General features: G+C 38.7%; 1 protein-coding gene across 4 annotated transcripts in view; it reads left to right on the forward strand.

Moving 5' to 3' along the window:
• PAG1 (phosphoprotein membrane anchor with glycosphingolipid microdomains 1) overlaps positions 1 to 13,515 on the forward strand; it is a 222,047-nt gene that overhangs the window by 194,116 nt on the left and 14,416 nt on the right. For all 4 annotated transcript variants that reach the window (XM_078153352.1, XM_020976200.2, XM_078153353.1 and 1 more), the window contains 2 exons: positions 225 to 832; positions 12,271 to 12,330. In XM_078153352.1, coding sequence (XP_078009478.1) covers positions 225 to 832; positions 12,271 to 12,330 — 668 coding nt within the window. The remainder of the gene's footprint in view (positions 1 to 224; positions 833 to 12,270; positions 12,331 to 13,515) is intronic.

A 13,515-nucleotide genomic window follows, 5' to 3' on the forward strand; every position in this document is an offset into this window, starting at 1 on the left:
TTTAAATTTGAGAGATATGCTAGTTCATTTCCTTCCAAATTATGAGAATAATTTGAATCCTTAGTCCATAGTCATGTCTCTATAATTTTCTTCTTAAAGTCAAAGAAGAAGAAGCATTACGATTTTCCTCACTATACTGTATGGTAAATTGCACAGTGTAATGCTTTAGGGGTGTTTGAATCTCTTACCTTAATTCTTTCTTTCTTCTGCTGCTGCTATTTCAGTTCTTTCAGAAGACAGTGCTATGACATGCATGCAACATTATGAAGAAGTACAGACTTCTATTTCTGACCTGTTGGATTCCCAGGACAGTACAGGAAAGTCAGCGAAATGTCATCAAAGCCGAGAATTACCTAGAATTCCTCCTAATGATTCCTTGGATACTATTCTTACCACAAGAAATGTGGACAGTGACCAGGGTCTTGGGATGGAAGGGCCATATGAAGTTCTCAAAGATAGCTCCTCCCAGGAAAATATGGTGGAAGATTGTCTGTATGAAACTGTGAAGGAAATAAAGGAAGTGGGAACAGCAACCAACCTAGAAAAAAGCCGGAATGGAAGACCAAATTCTGTAACTGCCTTTAAAGAGATTCAGGGCCATCACCCTTTGAACAAAGTTGAGTCTGCAGAATATGCTTCTGTGGACCGAAATAAAAAAAGTCGACACAGCGTCAATGCAGAGAGTGTGCTTGGAAATTCTTTGGATGTAGAGGAAGAAGCCCCACCACCTGTCCCTGTAAAACTTCTTGATGAGAATGAAAATGTGCAGGATAAAGCAGATGGGGAGGCAGTAAATGAAGGGGCCACAGAGAGTTCTAGTCAAATCAACAAGGTAAGCTAATTCTTTCCTCATGTTCTTATAGAACAAAAAGGGCAAAAATTATTTAGGTGTACAAAGTTGACCCCCAACTTCGGTGTGAGCCTTTTTAAAATTTTATTCCAGGTAAGTGCTATGTAACACTCATGGGGGCTTCCAATCTACATATTCTTCTGGGAAATTGTTCCATAAATTTTCATGCTACTTGAATGATGAGGGCTTTTACTGAATGCTAGAGTTAGGATTTTTTTCTTCTCTCATTACCAGAGTTACAGCTGATGTTTATAAAGCACCTCTCTCAGAACTTTTTTGATTCTTAACAAATTTCACATGATATCTGGTTAGGGGCAAATATAATTTTTCCCATTATAGAGATGAGGGAACAGAAGTGAAGAAGTTAATTTGCCCAAGATTAAAAGGCCACAGAACATCACATAATCACCTCTGAGCTGCATGTGTGTCATGCTTTGTCCCTGCAGATTATTTATGTAAGTAAACCGTATGTGCTATGAAAATATGTTAACAATCACAATAGATGAAATTATTATAAAACATGAAGTTTTACAAAGCACAGAATCTTAAAGTATCATAGTTGGATGGGAGCCCAAAAGTCCAATTCAGGCTTAAAGCAAGAATCACTGCTACATTCTCTCCAATAAGCAGTTGTCTAGATCTGCTGGATGAGATGTAAGTCAGTTATAACTAGTAGCACAAGAAATAAAAATAGAAAAATTCAAAAATGTCAGTCCCAAATATAGACGTAATCAAAGTCCCTGAGCAGGCATGGTGCCACAGAGGAGCTCACACATTTTTGTCAACACATATATTCTTATTTTAAATAACCAATTAAAGCAAATCCTAGTAGAAACTATCACCAGGCCATAAAAGTACTAGTTTGGATTCGTAACATTATAATTTAGTGAAGAGAGGACTAGATTCCAACACTCACCAGCTGAGCGGCCTTAGCCAAATCAATAATTTTATCTCTGAGGCCCCGCTTCCTCGTTTGTAAAGAGAATGATCATTGTAATCATACTACCTTCCTCACAGGTTTGCCATGAGTAAGGAATAAATAAATAAAAACCACGTTATGAAATGCTGTATGTGGGTACTGCTATTACTCTTTTACTACAAATAAAAAGTAAACTTGATTCTCTGCTTCATGAACAATAAAAGCTTGTTAACAGAAGGACCAGCATTTAAGAGAAATAATTTTAACTTCATTGTTAAAAACTCATATTTATGGGAAGATTAGTCATAAAATTGTGGCGGTAAAAAGGACTTCAGAAGTTATCCAATACAACCCATACCTGAATAAAAATACTCTGGCACACTATGATATCAAATTTGCATTCATTTATTTGTCATTTATGATATATAATAAGACATTAGGCTAGGTACTATGAAATATAAAGGCCTAAATGACTGACTGAAATAAAAGTCACTGCCCTCCAAGAACCTATATTTGATTAGGGAGACACAACATGTACACAATTAAATGTAGTGCAAGGAAAACTGAGGGAGAGCCCTGACAACTGGGGAAATTAAATAAGGCTTCATAAGGGAGACCAGTCAGGTGGTGTATGACTTGAAATTTTGAAAGAAAATAAGGATTCTGAGAGGAAGAGATGAAGAGAGGATGTATTCCAGGCATGTGGAGTGGCTTGTATAAATGGATGAAGGTTAGAAATGAACGAGGAAGTTCAGGCAACAACTATTAGTCCAATTTGGCTAGAACGCAGAGTTCATAAAGGGGTGTAGTATGAGATAAGGCTGGAGAGGTAGGCTAGGAGCCAGATTGTGTAGGTATTTAAATGCCAGGCTGAGGAAGCCAGTTAGCAGGGGAGGTGACATGTTCAGACCTGTGATTTAGGCAGCTACATCAAGGGTAGATTGAAGACAGACTGGAAGAAAGGAGACCAGTTTAGAGGCTATTATGCTAGTCTAAGTGATGAAAGCCTGAATCATAATGTTGGCAGTAAGAGTGGAGAGAAAGAGGCAAATTTGAGAGATGCTGGGGAGCTGGAATTGATAAGACGTGGCAACTTATTAGATAAGAAGTATGAGTGAGAGGGAAGGGTTAAGGGTGATTCTAAGGTTACAAACCAGGATGACTGCCCTTAACAGAAACAGGCAAGTTGGAACTGGTAGCAGATTTAAGGGGGGAATTCATGAATTCTCTTTTGGATATATTGAGTTTAAAATGCCTCATAAATGTGGTTTATCTAGTAGGATAATTGACAATGTATGACTGAAGCTTAGAGGATATATTAGGGTTAGATGTGGAGATCTGGAAGTCATCTGTAAAGAGATAACTTGATCCAGTAGCTGCTGAGATGTCCAAGAGATTGACTGTTGAGAGATGTAAAAAAAGGGAAGCCAACAAAAGCCCTGGGAACACCCTCAGTGGGCAGGAGGCAGCAAGGTGGCACAGTGGGTAGAGTGCCAGGCCTCAAGTCAGGAAGACTCGTCTTCCTGAGTTCAAATCTGGCCTCAGACACTTACTAGCTGTGTGACCCTGGGCAAGTCATTTAATCCTGTTTGCCTCAGTTTCCTCATCTGTAAAATGGGCTGTAAAATAAGGAAATGGCACACCACTCTAGTATCTTTGCCAAGAAAACCCCAAGTGGGGTCATGAAGAATTAGACACAACTGAACAATAACAGAGTATATGTCTTGATGTTATCTGTAAAGAGATGACCTGATTTGGGAGCTGATGAGATGTCCAAGAGAATGAGTGTTAAGAAAGATTGAAAAAGTGGGGGTAGGGGTGGGTCACAAAGCACAAAGCCCTAGAAACACTCTCAGTGGCAGAAGGTTGACATATTCCATCATGGAAGAATAAGGAGAGCGAGATTGACAATATTCCATCATGGAAGAATAAAGAGAAGTTAGGAAAAGAAACAAAAGAGAACCAAGTCACAGAAGCCAAGGAAGGACAGAGTGTCCAGGAAGCAGGGGGGAGTGGTAAATAGTATCAGAAGCTTAGAGGGGTCAGTGATAATGAGCATTCCCAGATGTAGCACTTATGATCACTGATAACTTTGCCATCCATAAGAAGTACCCACTCAGCCTTCCCTTGAAGATCTCCAGTGATGGGGAATTCACTATCTTATGAGGCCACCCACTCCACTTTTATACAACTCTAATGGCGAGGGAGTTTTTCCTTATATTGTCAAAATTTGCCTCCCAGGGGCTTCCATTCTTTAATATAAATTCTGCCGTGAGGCCAAGCAGACCAATTCTATTCCTTCTACCATGTGACACCTAATTTCCTTCCATGTACTCTGCCCTCCTTGCTGTTCCTTGCACATGACACTCCCATCTTCTAGTTCAGAGAATTTTCTCTGGTTGTCCCCCATTTCTGGAGCACTGTCTCTCTCTCTTCATTACCAACTCCTAGCATTGTTGGCTTCCTCCACGTCTCAGCTGAAGTCTCACCTTCTGCAAGAAGACTTCCACAGTCTTCCTTAATTTTAGTGCCTTCCCTCTGAGACTAATTCATCTTCCGTGTGTGAGATGTGTGTGTGTGTGTGTGTGTGTATAAATATATATGAGAGAGAGTTTGTACATAGTTGTTTGCATGTTGTCTCCTCCATTGGACTGTGAGATCCTTTACAGCAGGGATTGTTTTGTTTTGTTTTGTTTTTGTTTTGTTTTTACCTTTCTTTGCATCCCAAGAACTTAGCACATTGCCTAGTACATTCCAGTTGTTTTTCAGTCATGTCCAATTTGTCATGATCCTATTTGGGGTTTTCTTGGCAAAGATACTGGAGTGGTTTGCCATTTCCTTCTCCAGCTCATTTTACAGGTAAGGAAACTCAGGCAAACAAGGTTAAGTGACTTGGCCAGGGTTACAGCTAGTCAGTGTCTGAGGCAGGATTTGAACTCAGAAGATAAGCCTCCTAGCAGGCCACTTAGCACAAGGAGGCACTTAATAAATGTTAGTTGATTGACTGATTTACAGCGGTTCACATACTGGTCCCTCAGAGACTCTTCTTCTCCAAGCTAAATAGTCTCACTTCGTTCAGCCTATGTAAGTTAAATGTCTTGCCTTGGGTCTTACCTATATAGAGCTCGCAGTTCACTAAAGACTCAGTCAATCAATAAGCATGTATCAGCTCCTGTTCTAAAACTTTTTCCATTATCAATTGCTTTCTAGCCCCTTATCCTCATCTTTTACTTCTGTAACTGAATTTTTTTTTCAACCAAGTGTAGTACTTTGCATTTAGGGAGAAAGCAGGGTGAAAATATGAAGGCATCGCCATCTTTTCCTATTTTAATATAAGGCACTCATCAGAAGTTACCACGGTAAGAATTGGTGGGAGGTAAAGTCAGGCTGCAGCCAAACGAAGGCATGAGGTTCCAGCAAAGCCCTTTATCTCTCACTTTGCTTGGCCCTCTGGAAAATTGCTTTGTTTACTTGTTTGGAAAAATTACAGTATGAATATCAATTTTGAAGCAAAAAGTTTCTTCCCATGTAAAAATAATGGAGTTTGGTTTTCCACCCCTTCATATCACCCCAAGGTAAAAAGCAAAAACAATACTAAAACCCCACAATCCTAATAAATAGAGCATCCTGCCTGAGGCAGCTAATGCTTTTTACTGATAGTGTCTAACAGGTAAAAGGGTTAATGGGCTAATTGCTAATAAACAGTAGCCTAAATTTCACTTCATATATGTAGATTAGAATAATAAACCTTGTAATCCAAGTTAGTTTTGTGTAGAAATATATAATATTAGTGGGCAGCTAGGTGTAATATCGCCACAGTGTAACAATTCATACTTTAAATAATTCTAATATAAAAAATTAAATGCTACATATGTTCTAGCAATACACACGCACACACATACACACACATATTCTTTCCTCCTCTGAGTGGTACTGCTGTAATTTGATATGCATTCCTAAAAATCATTGAGCTATGCAAAATCACTCAATAAAACCACAGGGCTTATGAGGGAAATGGAGTTAGGAGTACAACACTCAAAAACTTCACTATTGACACATTTAAAAAAAGGTAGGAATCTAATAAAAATGACACCACAATGTTATACATGTTAAATGGTTAAGAAATACATAAATACTGTAGTAAATGATGGCAATGTCCTCAGGCTGCTGGTCAGCCTGCCCCCAGGTTTCCATGAACTTCAGGTCCAGAAGTTAACGGCTTACTAGCAAGAGGAATGGCAATGGACTGTGGGAGTGAGGAGCAGTCCTCCTACCCCCCACAAATCATACTGTACCAGAAGATACACAGTATATGTGACACTTTAGTTATTAGATGTCTGATGGACCCCACCATCCGCTAGAAATGCTTCCTCAACCTGAACTCTGTGCTGGATCTTCTCCATTCCGGTGATGAATACCTTTGGCCAGCATCTTCATGTTCCATGCCTTGCCTGATGTTTATTATGAGGGTATCACTGAACAGGGTTATTTCTTTCGTTATAACTTCCAGGGAATCTTATGTAATTTTGATGTATGGGTGAGAGACATTTTGCTGTAGAACTGACTGTAAGTTTTGTTCTACCAAATCAATAAGAACCCTAGGATTCTAGGATGCTTAGGATTTAAGCATCCTTAAATCCTCTTTATTTTCTGGTTAATTTTGAAATGGTAATGATATGGTCCATTATTGAATATCATCTACAAAAGACTTTTTGTTCCCTACTAATACTTTTTCAAGGATGCTCTTGATTTGTGTATCTATTACATCAGAAAGATATGGTATTTATTGGAGAGTAGGCAGATAGCTGAGTAATTATTCATGTTCTCTCAATTACCTTTTTTTTTGGGGGGATGGGAAGGGCGCAGTGGAATTTTTCCACTCTGGCAATGCCCGATGGCTAAATATCCTATGAAATAATGTTTCTTGCTGCCTGTTGGCATACAATAAATCCCATTTAGCCAATTCGTTTCTTCGCTTCTCCAAGGAGTACCTGTGAGCCAGACTTCCATTTACCTACAACTTCATCCTTTCTTCTGGCTTTGTTTACAGCAAGAATGTCAAGATTGATATGACAGCTGCTTTAACAATATGCCCACTTCTTGGTCATTGGATAAGGATCTTACATTTGGAGTACCAACCGTCAAATTAAATTCTATCAATGTGTGATTCTTAGCACCTGCTACTCTCTTTCCTGTTAACTTTGCCTGTGTTAGTGCAGAACAAGTAATGGAACACATATGATTGGGCCATTCTTTTTCTTTGTTTCAGGGGTTGCTATGGCCAAAAAATATCATTACCAAGCAGCCTGTCTATTACTGCAGCTCCTCTCCCTGTTATTAATTATTATTAATGAGGCTGGTCCCAGAAAAAAGACTTGGTCTATTACTGAAGTCACACTCAAAGCCTTTCTAACATGGTAGAACTTAACAAGGCTTATGCTCCACTGATTTAATCAATAATCAAAACACATTTATTAGGTGCCTGCTATGTCAGTCACTATGCTAAGCACTGGGGATCCAAAAAGATTCGGAAAATCCATCACTCCCCTCAAGAAGCTTCTACTCTAATGAGGAAGACAGCAAACAAATAAATATATACAAAGTAAGCTATATACAGAATAAATAGGAAAGGGTTAGGGAATAGGGAAATAGAGGAGTTAGGGAAAGCTCCCTATAGGAAGTAGGATTTTAGTTGGGGTGTAAAGGAAGCCAGGAAGGTCAGCAGTCAGAGCAGATGGGCATTCCAGGCATGGGAGACAGCCAGAGAAAATGCCCAAAGTCAAGAGATGGAATATCTTATTCATGAAACAGCTAAGGGACCACTGTCATTGGACAGATTGGGGAGTAAGAAGAATAGGAAGGGTCAAGGTTATGAAGGTCTTTGAATGCCAAATAGAACATTTTGTATTTGCTTCTGAAGGCTATAGAAAGCATCTGGAGTTTATTGAGTGGGGAGGTGGATGATATAATTGGACTTATACTTTAGTGAAATCACTTTGGTGGCTGAATGGAGAACAGATTGGAGTGGGGAAAGACAAGACAGGTAGATTTACCAGCAGGCTCTTGCAATAGTCCAGGTATGAGGTGATGAGGGCCTGTCCTAGAGTCATGGCAGTGTCATAGAAAAAACTGGGTATATTTGAGAGATGTTGCAAAGGTGAAATTGACAACAGATTGGATATGGGGCATGGGGAAAAGGGGTTTGATAGTGAGGAGTCCAGGATGACGCCTAGATTGTGAACCTGAGAGACTGGGAAGAGGGTGTTACCCTCTACAGTAGTAAGGAAGGTAGTGGTGGGGTGGTGGGAGAGGAGAGAGAGGGGGGTTTGGGGTGAAAGATAACAAGTTCTGTTTTGGACATACTAAGTTTAAGATGTCTACTGGATATCCAGATGTCTGAAAGGCAGTTGGAGATGTGAGATTGGAGGTCAGCAAAGAGATTGGCCCAAGAAAGGTAGATTTGAGAATCATCAGCCTGGAGATGATCATTCAATCCATGGAAGCCGATGAGATCGCCAAATGAAGTAGCATAGAAGGATAAGAAAAGAGGGCTCAGGAAAGAGCCTAAAGGACGCCTACAGTCAGAGGGCATGATTTTGAGAACCTAGGATGATGTCGAAGTTGATATGAGGCAACAAAGTAGAACTAGGATTTTAAATGTGTAACATTCATATTTATTTACTTATTTAAATAAATTTGGGGGGCCGTAGACATTTTCCCAAAATGTAGATTAAGAACTTTTTCCATGAAAACCTGGCAAGACTTACATAAATTTATGCAAAGTGAAGTGATCAGAACCAGGAGAACAGTGTACACAGGAACAGCAATATTGCATGATGATCAACTGTGAATAACTTAGCTTTTCTCAGCAATAGAATGATGCAAGACAATTCCAAAAGACTCCTAATGAAAAATGCTATCCACTTCTAGAGAAAGACTGATGAAGACTGAATGCAGATTGAAGCATACTATTTTTCACTTTTTTTTTCTTTTTTTGGTGGGCAGGGGATGATCCTGTGTTTTTACAACATGACTAACATGGAGATGTGTTTTGCATGATTGCACATATATAGCCTTTGCCAGATTGCTTACCATCTCATGGAGGAGAAAGAGAGGGAGAGACTTTGGAACTCAAAATTTTTTTTTTAAATTGTTTAAAAAATTATTTTTACACGCAATTGGGAAAAAAATAAAATATTATTAAAAAAAAACAACTTCCCATGATACACAGAATCTTAAGAGTTTGAGAGGAACTCAAAAGAAAGATGTACCTGAACCATAATCCTTTCTACAACATACCAACCAGCTGGTGATTCAGTCTCTCGAAATCTTCCAGTGAAAGAGAACCTACCACAAGGCTTCTTTACAATTTGCACCCATTGCTCCTGGTTCTGCAAAGTAGGGACAAACAGATTAAGGCTAATCTCTCTTCAGTATGAGAGCTCTTCACTTTCTTAAAGACGGCTCTCCTATCTGCCCTCATTCTTCTCTTCTCCAAGCTAACCATCCCCAGTTCCTTCAAAACCATTCCTTGTATAGTCTCCAGCCCTCTCACTGTCCTGTCATTCATTATTGCCCTCTTCTGAACATGCCTCGGCTGGTCTATCTCTGTCTTAAATATGGTGCCCAGAAATGGACAGTGGATTCCAGAGGCAGTCCGACAAGAACAGAGGCCCATTGTGCCTCTTTTTGTGTTGTATAGGGCAGCATTACCTTATATGACGTTCCTACTGCTACTTTGATTCATATTAAGTTTGCAATCCCCTAAAATCAAACAATAATCAATATTTATTAAGCACCATACTGGGCCAGGTACTAAAGCCTCCCATTATATTTTCCCAAAGAATTGCTGCACCTCATCTTGTACTTGTGAAAGTAGATTTTTTTAACCCAAGTGTTTAACTTTATATTTTTTCATTTTAAATTTCATTTTATTTGATTCACCCCATAATTCTTCCTGTTGAGATCTTTTTGGCTTTTGACCCAGGCATCCAGTGCATCACCTGTCCTCTGCCATTTGATGTCATTTGAAGATATTACAAGCATACCATCTCTTTGTCCAAGTTATTGATAAAAATGTTGAACATCCCAGAGCCAGGGATAGTGTCTTTAAAGGCAGTGAAAAAACAGCATGTAATCACAATTGGCCCTTTCCAGGAGAGAGGAAAGAAGGGAGAGCGAGTATACTCATAAGTGTAAACACAAACTCAAGTGCACTGTCTTCTTGCTTGTTGTAAGAAAGCTTAAAAAAATCTTTCCTAATCATTGGTACCAAGAAATTTATTCCTTTGTGTTTAACTCTCCACATATCTGTCTAATAGACACACATGATATGAAACTCTGTCTTCAGGGACTGTGAATTGACAGAAATGGTTAAGGCTCTGAAGAATTAATCAGATGATGACAGATGCAGTCCCCCAAGTGCCACAGAAAAGGTGTTCATCTAATTAAAATGTCTTCAGAATCAAAGTCTTTCCAAGCTACAGCTTTATCCTATCTTCCCAATGTTTATTTCTAAGTACATGCATAATGCATTGAAACACAGGCCTGACCTGTTCTGAAGCCCTGTACCCACATTGTAGTCAAAAATAGTCATTGATTTTTAGGCTAAATCTTTTGAAAATCATGAAGTGCTATACATTGTCAGCCATTATCTGATAAATTTTATTTTTCTAGCCAATACAAACTGCAGTTCATTAAATAACTGATTTTAACTGTACAAATCAAAAAGTCCTCTACTGTGACAGGCCCTAATTTTTGTTACAAGTATGTGGCTTTTTAGTCACTTCTTGAAATAACATAAAAGTCATTTTTCTTTCATCTATTTATTCATCTAGATATTTTTACCCCAACCTCATGAAATTCATTAGATGGTGTCCTTTGACAAAAATCCCATGAAATATATGAACCTCCCATTCTTGCTTTGCTTCTGTCCTCACATCAACCTGGTATGTCCATACACATACACGTGCTGGATAATATTGCACCAAACAATGTCCTTTAATACATTCTCATTTAGCCTTGAGACAACCTGCCAAGGTAGGTAGCATTGAAAACTATTCACCCCATTTAAAGGTAAGAAAACTGAGGCTCAGGTTTAGTTATTGCTTTGCCCAAGATGATATTGTCCCTATAGCACTAACAGCCCCCTGTAACCCAGAATCCTCTAATATCTCTTGTCTTCCCCTACATGATTGATCTCATATTTATGGTCTTTGATCCTCTCTGCCTCGATATCCTTATCAGCTAAATGAGGATAATAATACTTGTACTACATAAAACAGGGGATTGTCATGAGAATGATTTGATATAATATCTATAGAGTACTTTGTAGACTGAAATATGCAATATAAATGTCAACTATTATTAAAATAAAACTGTCATGTAGTGGTATTCTCTTCTACAGTAAGACACATGGATAGAGATCAGACAAAAACAGTCTGGAAAATCCAGTAGTGTTTTCTACCCTGTAAACAGAAACAGTTCTGCTTTTAGTTACAATTGTTACTTTTTTTTAATGTTTGTTTTACTTAAAGCCTCTGTTTAATACCTGGCCCATTCCTCTTACCTTATCATTGTTCAGTCTTTTCAGTCATATCCAACTCTTTGTGATCCCATTTGGGGTTTTCTGGGCAAAGATACTAGAGTGGTTTGCCATTTCCTTCTCCAGCTCATTTTACAGATGAGAAACTGAGGCAAACAGGGTTAAGTGACTTGCCCAGGGTAACACAGCTAGTTAAGTGTCCAAGGCCAGATTTGAACTCAGGAAGATGAGTCTTCTTAGCTCCAGGCCTGGCACTCTATCCATTGTGCCACCTAGTTGTCCCAGGTTTCATCTGTATTCTGGTCTTCACTATAAAGGAATGAAGTTATCTATCCAGTCCTTCCAGATGAGACTTGTGATGCCTGGTTGTCTTTCGAGAACAGTCCAACCATACTTATGAGTCAAGGATTCCTAATAGGTCAGCATGTGGTCCCTTACAGTGCGGTCACAGACACAGATAAGATGATTTCTGTATCCATGGGTTTAGGAAAAGATTCCAAATGGCTTAATAATTTTCCTGAATTGTAGAAGCTGATATGCAAATTCTGTAAGATTATTAAAGAAATACTGCATTTTTAGAAGATTATTCCCTTCAGCAACACTTACCACGATGTAATTGAAACAATATCCTCTTTAATTTATTGGATTATTTTAGCTCATTATCATATAAAAGCATGAACAAAATTTTGCTAGCTATCACCTGAGCAGATTAATTAAGAGGCCAGATAGTTACTGAAGTGCTCAATTTCTTTACATCCCTTTATATTAGAAGTTATTGCTCAGCATCAAGTTATCAAACCCAATCCCAAAGCCCTTATGGTAGCTTATCTGAAAAGCTGTTGTAATAATGTGAAAGGAATTTTTATGAGCAAGATATCCTGCTGCTTATGCAAAGGGAAGACTGAAGTGTAGGTTTCACAGTATTTCATGCTGATATGTATCTTTTCTCTCTAACAGAGACTTAGTTCGCTGTCTTACAGATCTCGAGAGGAAGACCCAACTCTTACAGAAGAAGAGGTAGGTTTCTGCAACCATTCACTCCACAAACATGTTAGATAACTGAGAGGAGCCAGGCACTGTTTGAAGCTTTGAACAACTAAAAGCCCTAGATATTCCCCTACACCCCCATGAGAGATTAGCATAATACAGCCTCACTAATTATAAATCCCTGGGATAGACAAGTGCCTACTCTCTCCAAGTGCATGCCTTGTCATTTTTTTTTTAATCTACTATAGGCAAAATGTCATCTTAAGGATGTTAATAGTAAGATGGCTTTGGGGTTGAACATCTTACCATGACCGAGAGTGACCGACAAGTGACAAGACAAGAAAGAATCAGGGAAATAGGGATCAGATTCCTAGCTGGAACAGGGTTAGTGACATAAAAGAATCAGCCTGGAAGGCAGGCATTGGAAAGGATCAATAGAATCAAATATAAAATATAGCCAAGGTGTCAAACATACTGCCCACATTGTGGCCCAGCAAGTCAGTACCAGATTAAAATGTAATTGGGAAATATTTAACAAAATAAATAAAATGCAGTAGAACATAGATTATGTTAATATATGGTTTTCTCTGTTAATATATGGTTTTCTTCATCAATATGTGTCCTGCACGGATCCTTATGTACAGTTTAGTGACCATTTCCATCAGAGTTTGACACCGCTGCTCTAAAGCATAGGCTGGAAGAGGTCAGGGAGAAAAGTAGAGGTCATCATTAATTTCATGGCCGCATATTTTGATGTTATACAGAGCATATTTGTTTCATGGAAGACTAGGTGACCGCTAAGATTTTTCACTCATTTTTCTGACAATGAAACTTAGGCCCCAAAAGACTAAATGATGTGTTAGGTATTAGCAGAGTCAGGGTTTAAACCCTGATCCTCTGACTCAGAATCACTAAATCCCAGAGTTAGAAGGGACTGTAGGGATGGTCCAGAACAAACATCCCTTCTATAACATACCCTAAAAGTGGTCATCAAATTTTTCCTTGAAGATGTCCAAGAAAAGGGTCTTCATGACCTCCAGAGGCAGCTCTAATTGTTCGGACATTTTTCTTTATAACAAAACTTAATTTCCTTCCTTGCAACTTCTAACCATTTTTAGTTCTGCCATCTGGGGTCCAACAAACAAGTATAATCCTCTTGCAAATGATAAAACATATAGGTGATAACTGAATCATGGGAGTGGATGAAGTCATCAT

The sequence above is a fragment of the Phascolarctos cinereus genome, unplaced genomic scaffold, assembly GCF_003287225.1.
Source record: "Phascolarctos cinereus isolate Bilbo 61053 unplaced genomic scaffold, phaCin_HiC Scaffold_4;HRSCAF=312, whole genome shotgun sequence".
NCBI lineage: Eukaryota > Metazoa > Chordata > Mammalia > Diprotodontia > Phascolarctidae > Phascolarctos > Phascolarctos cinereus.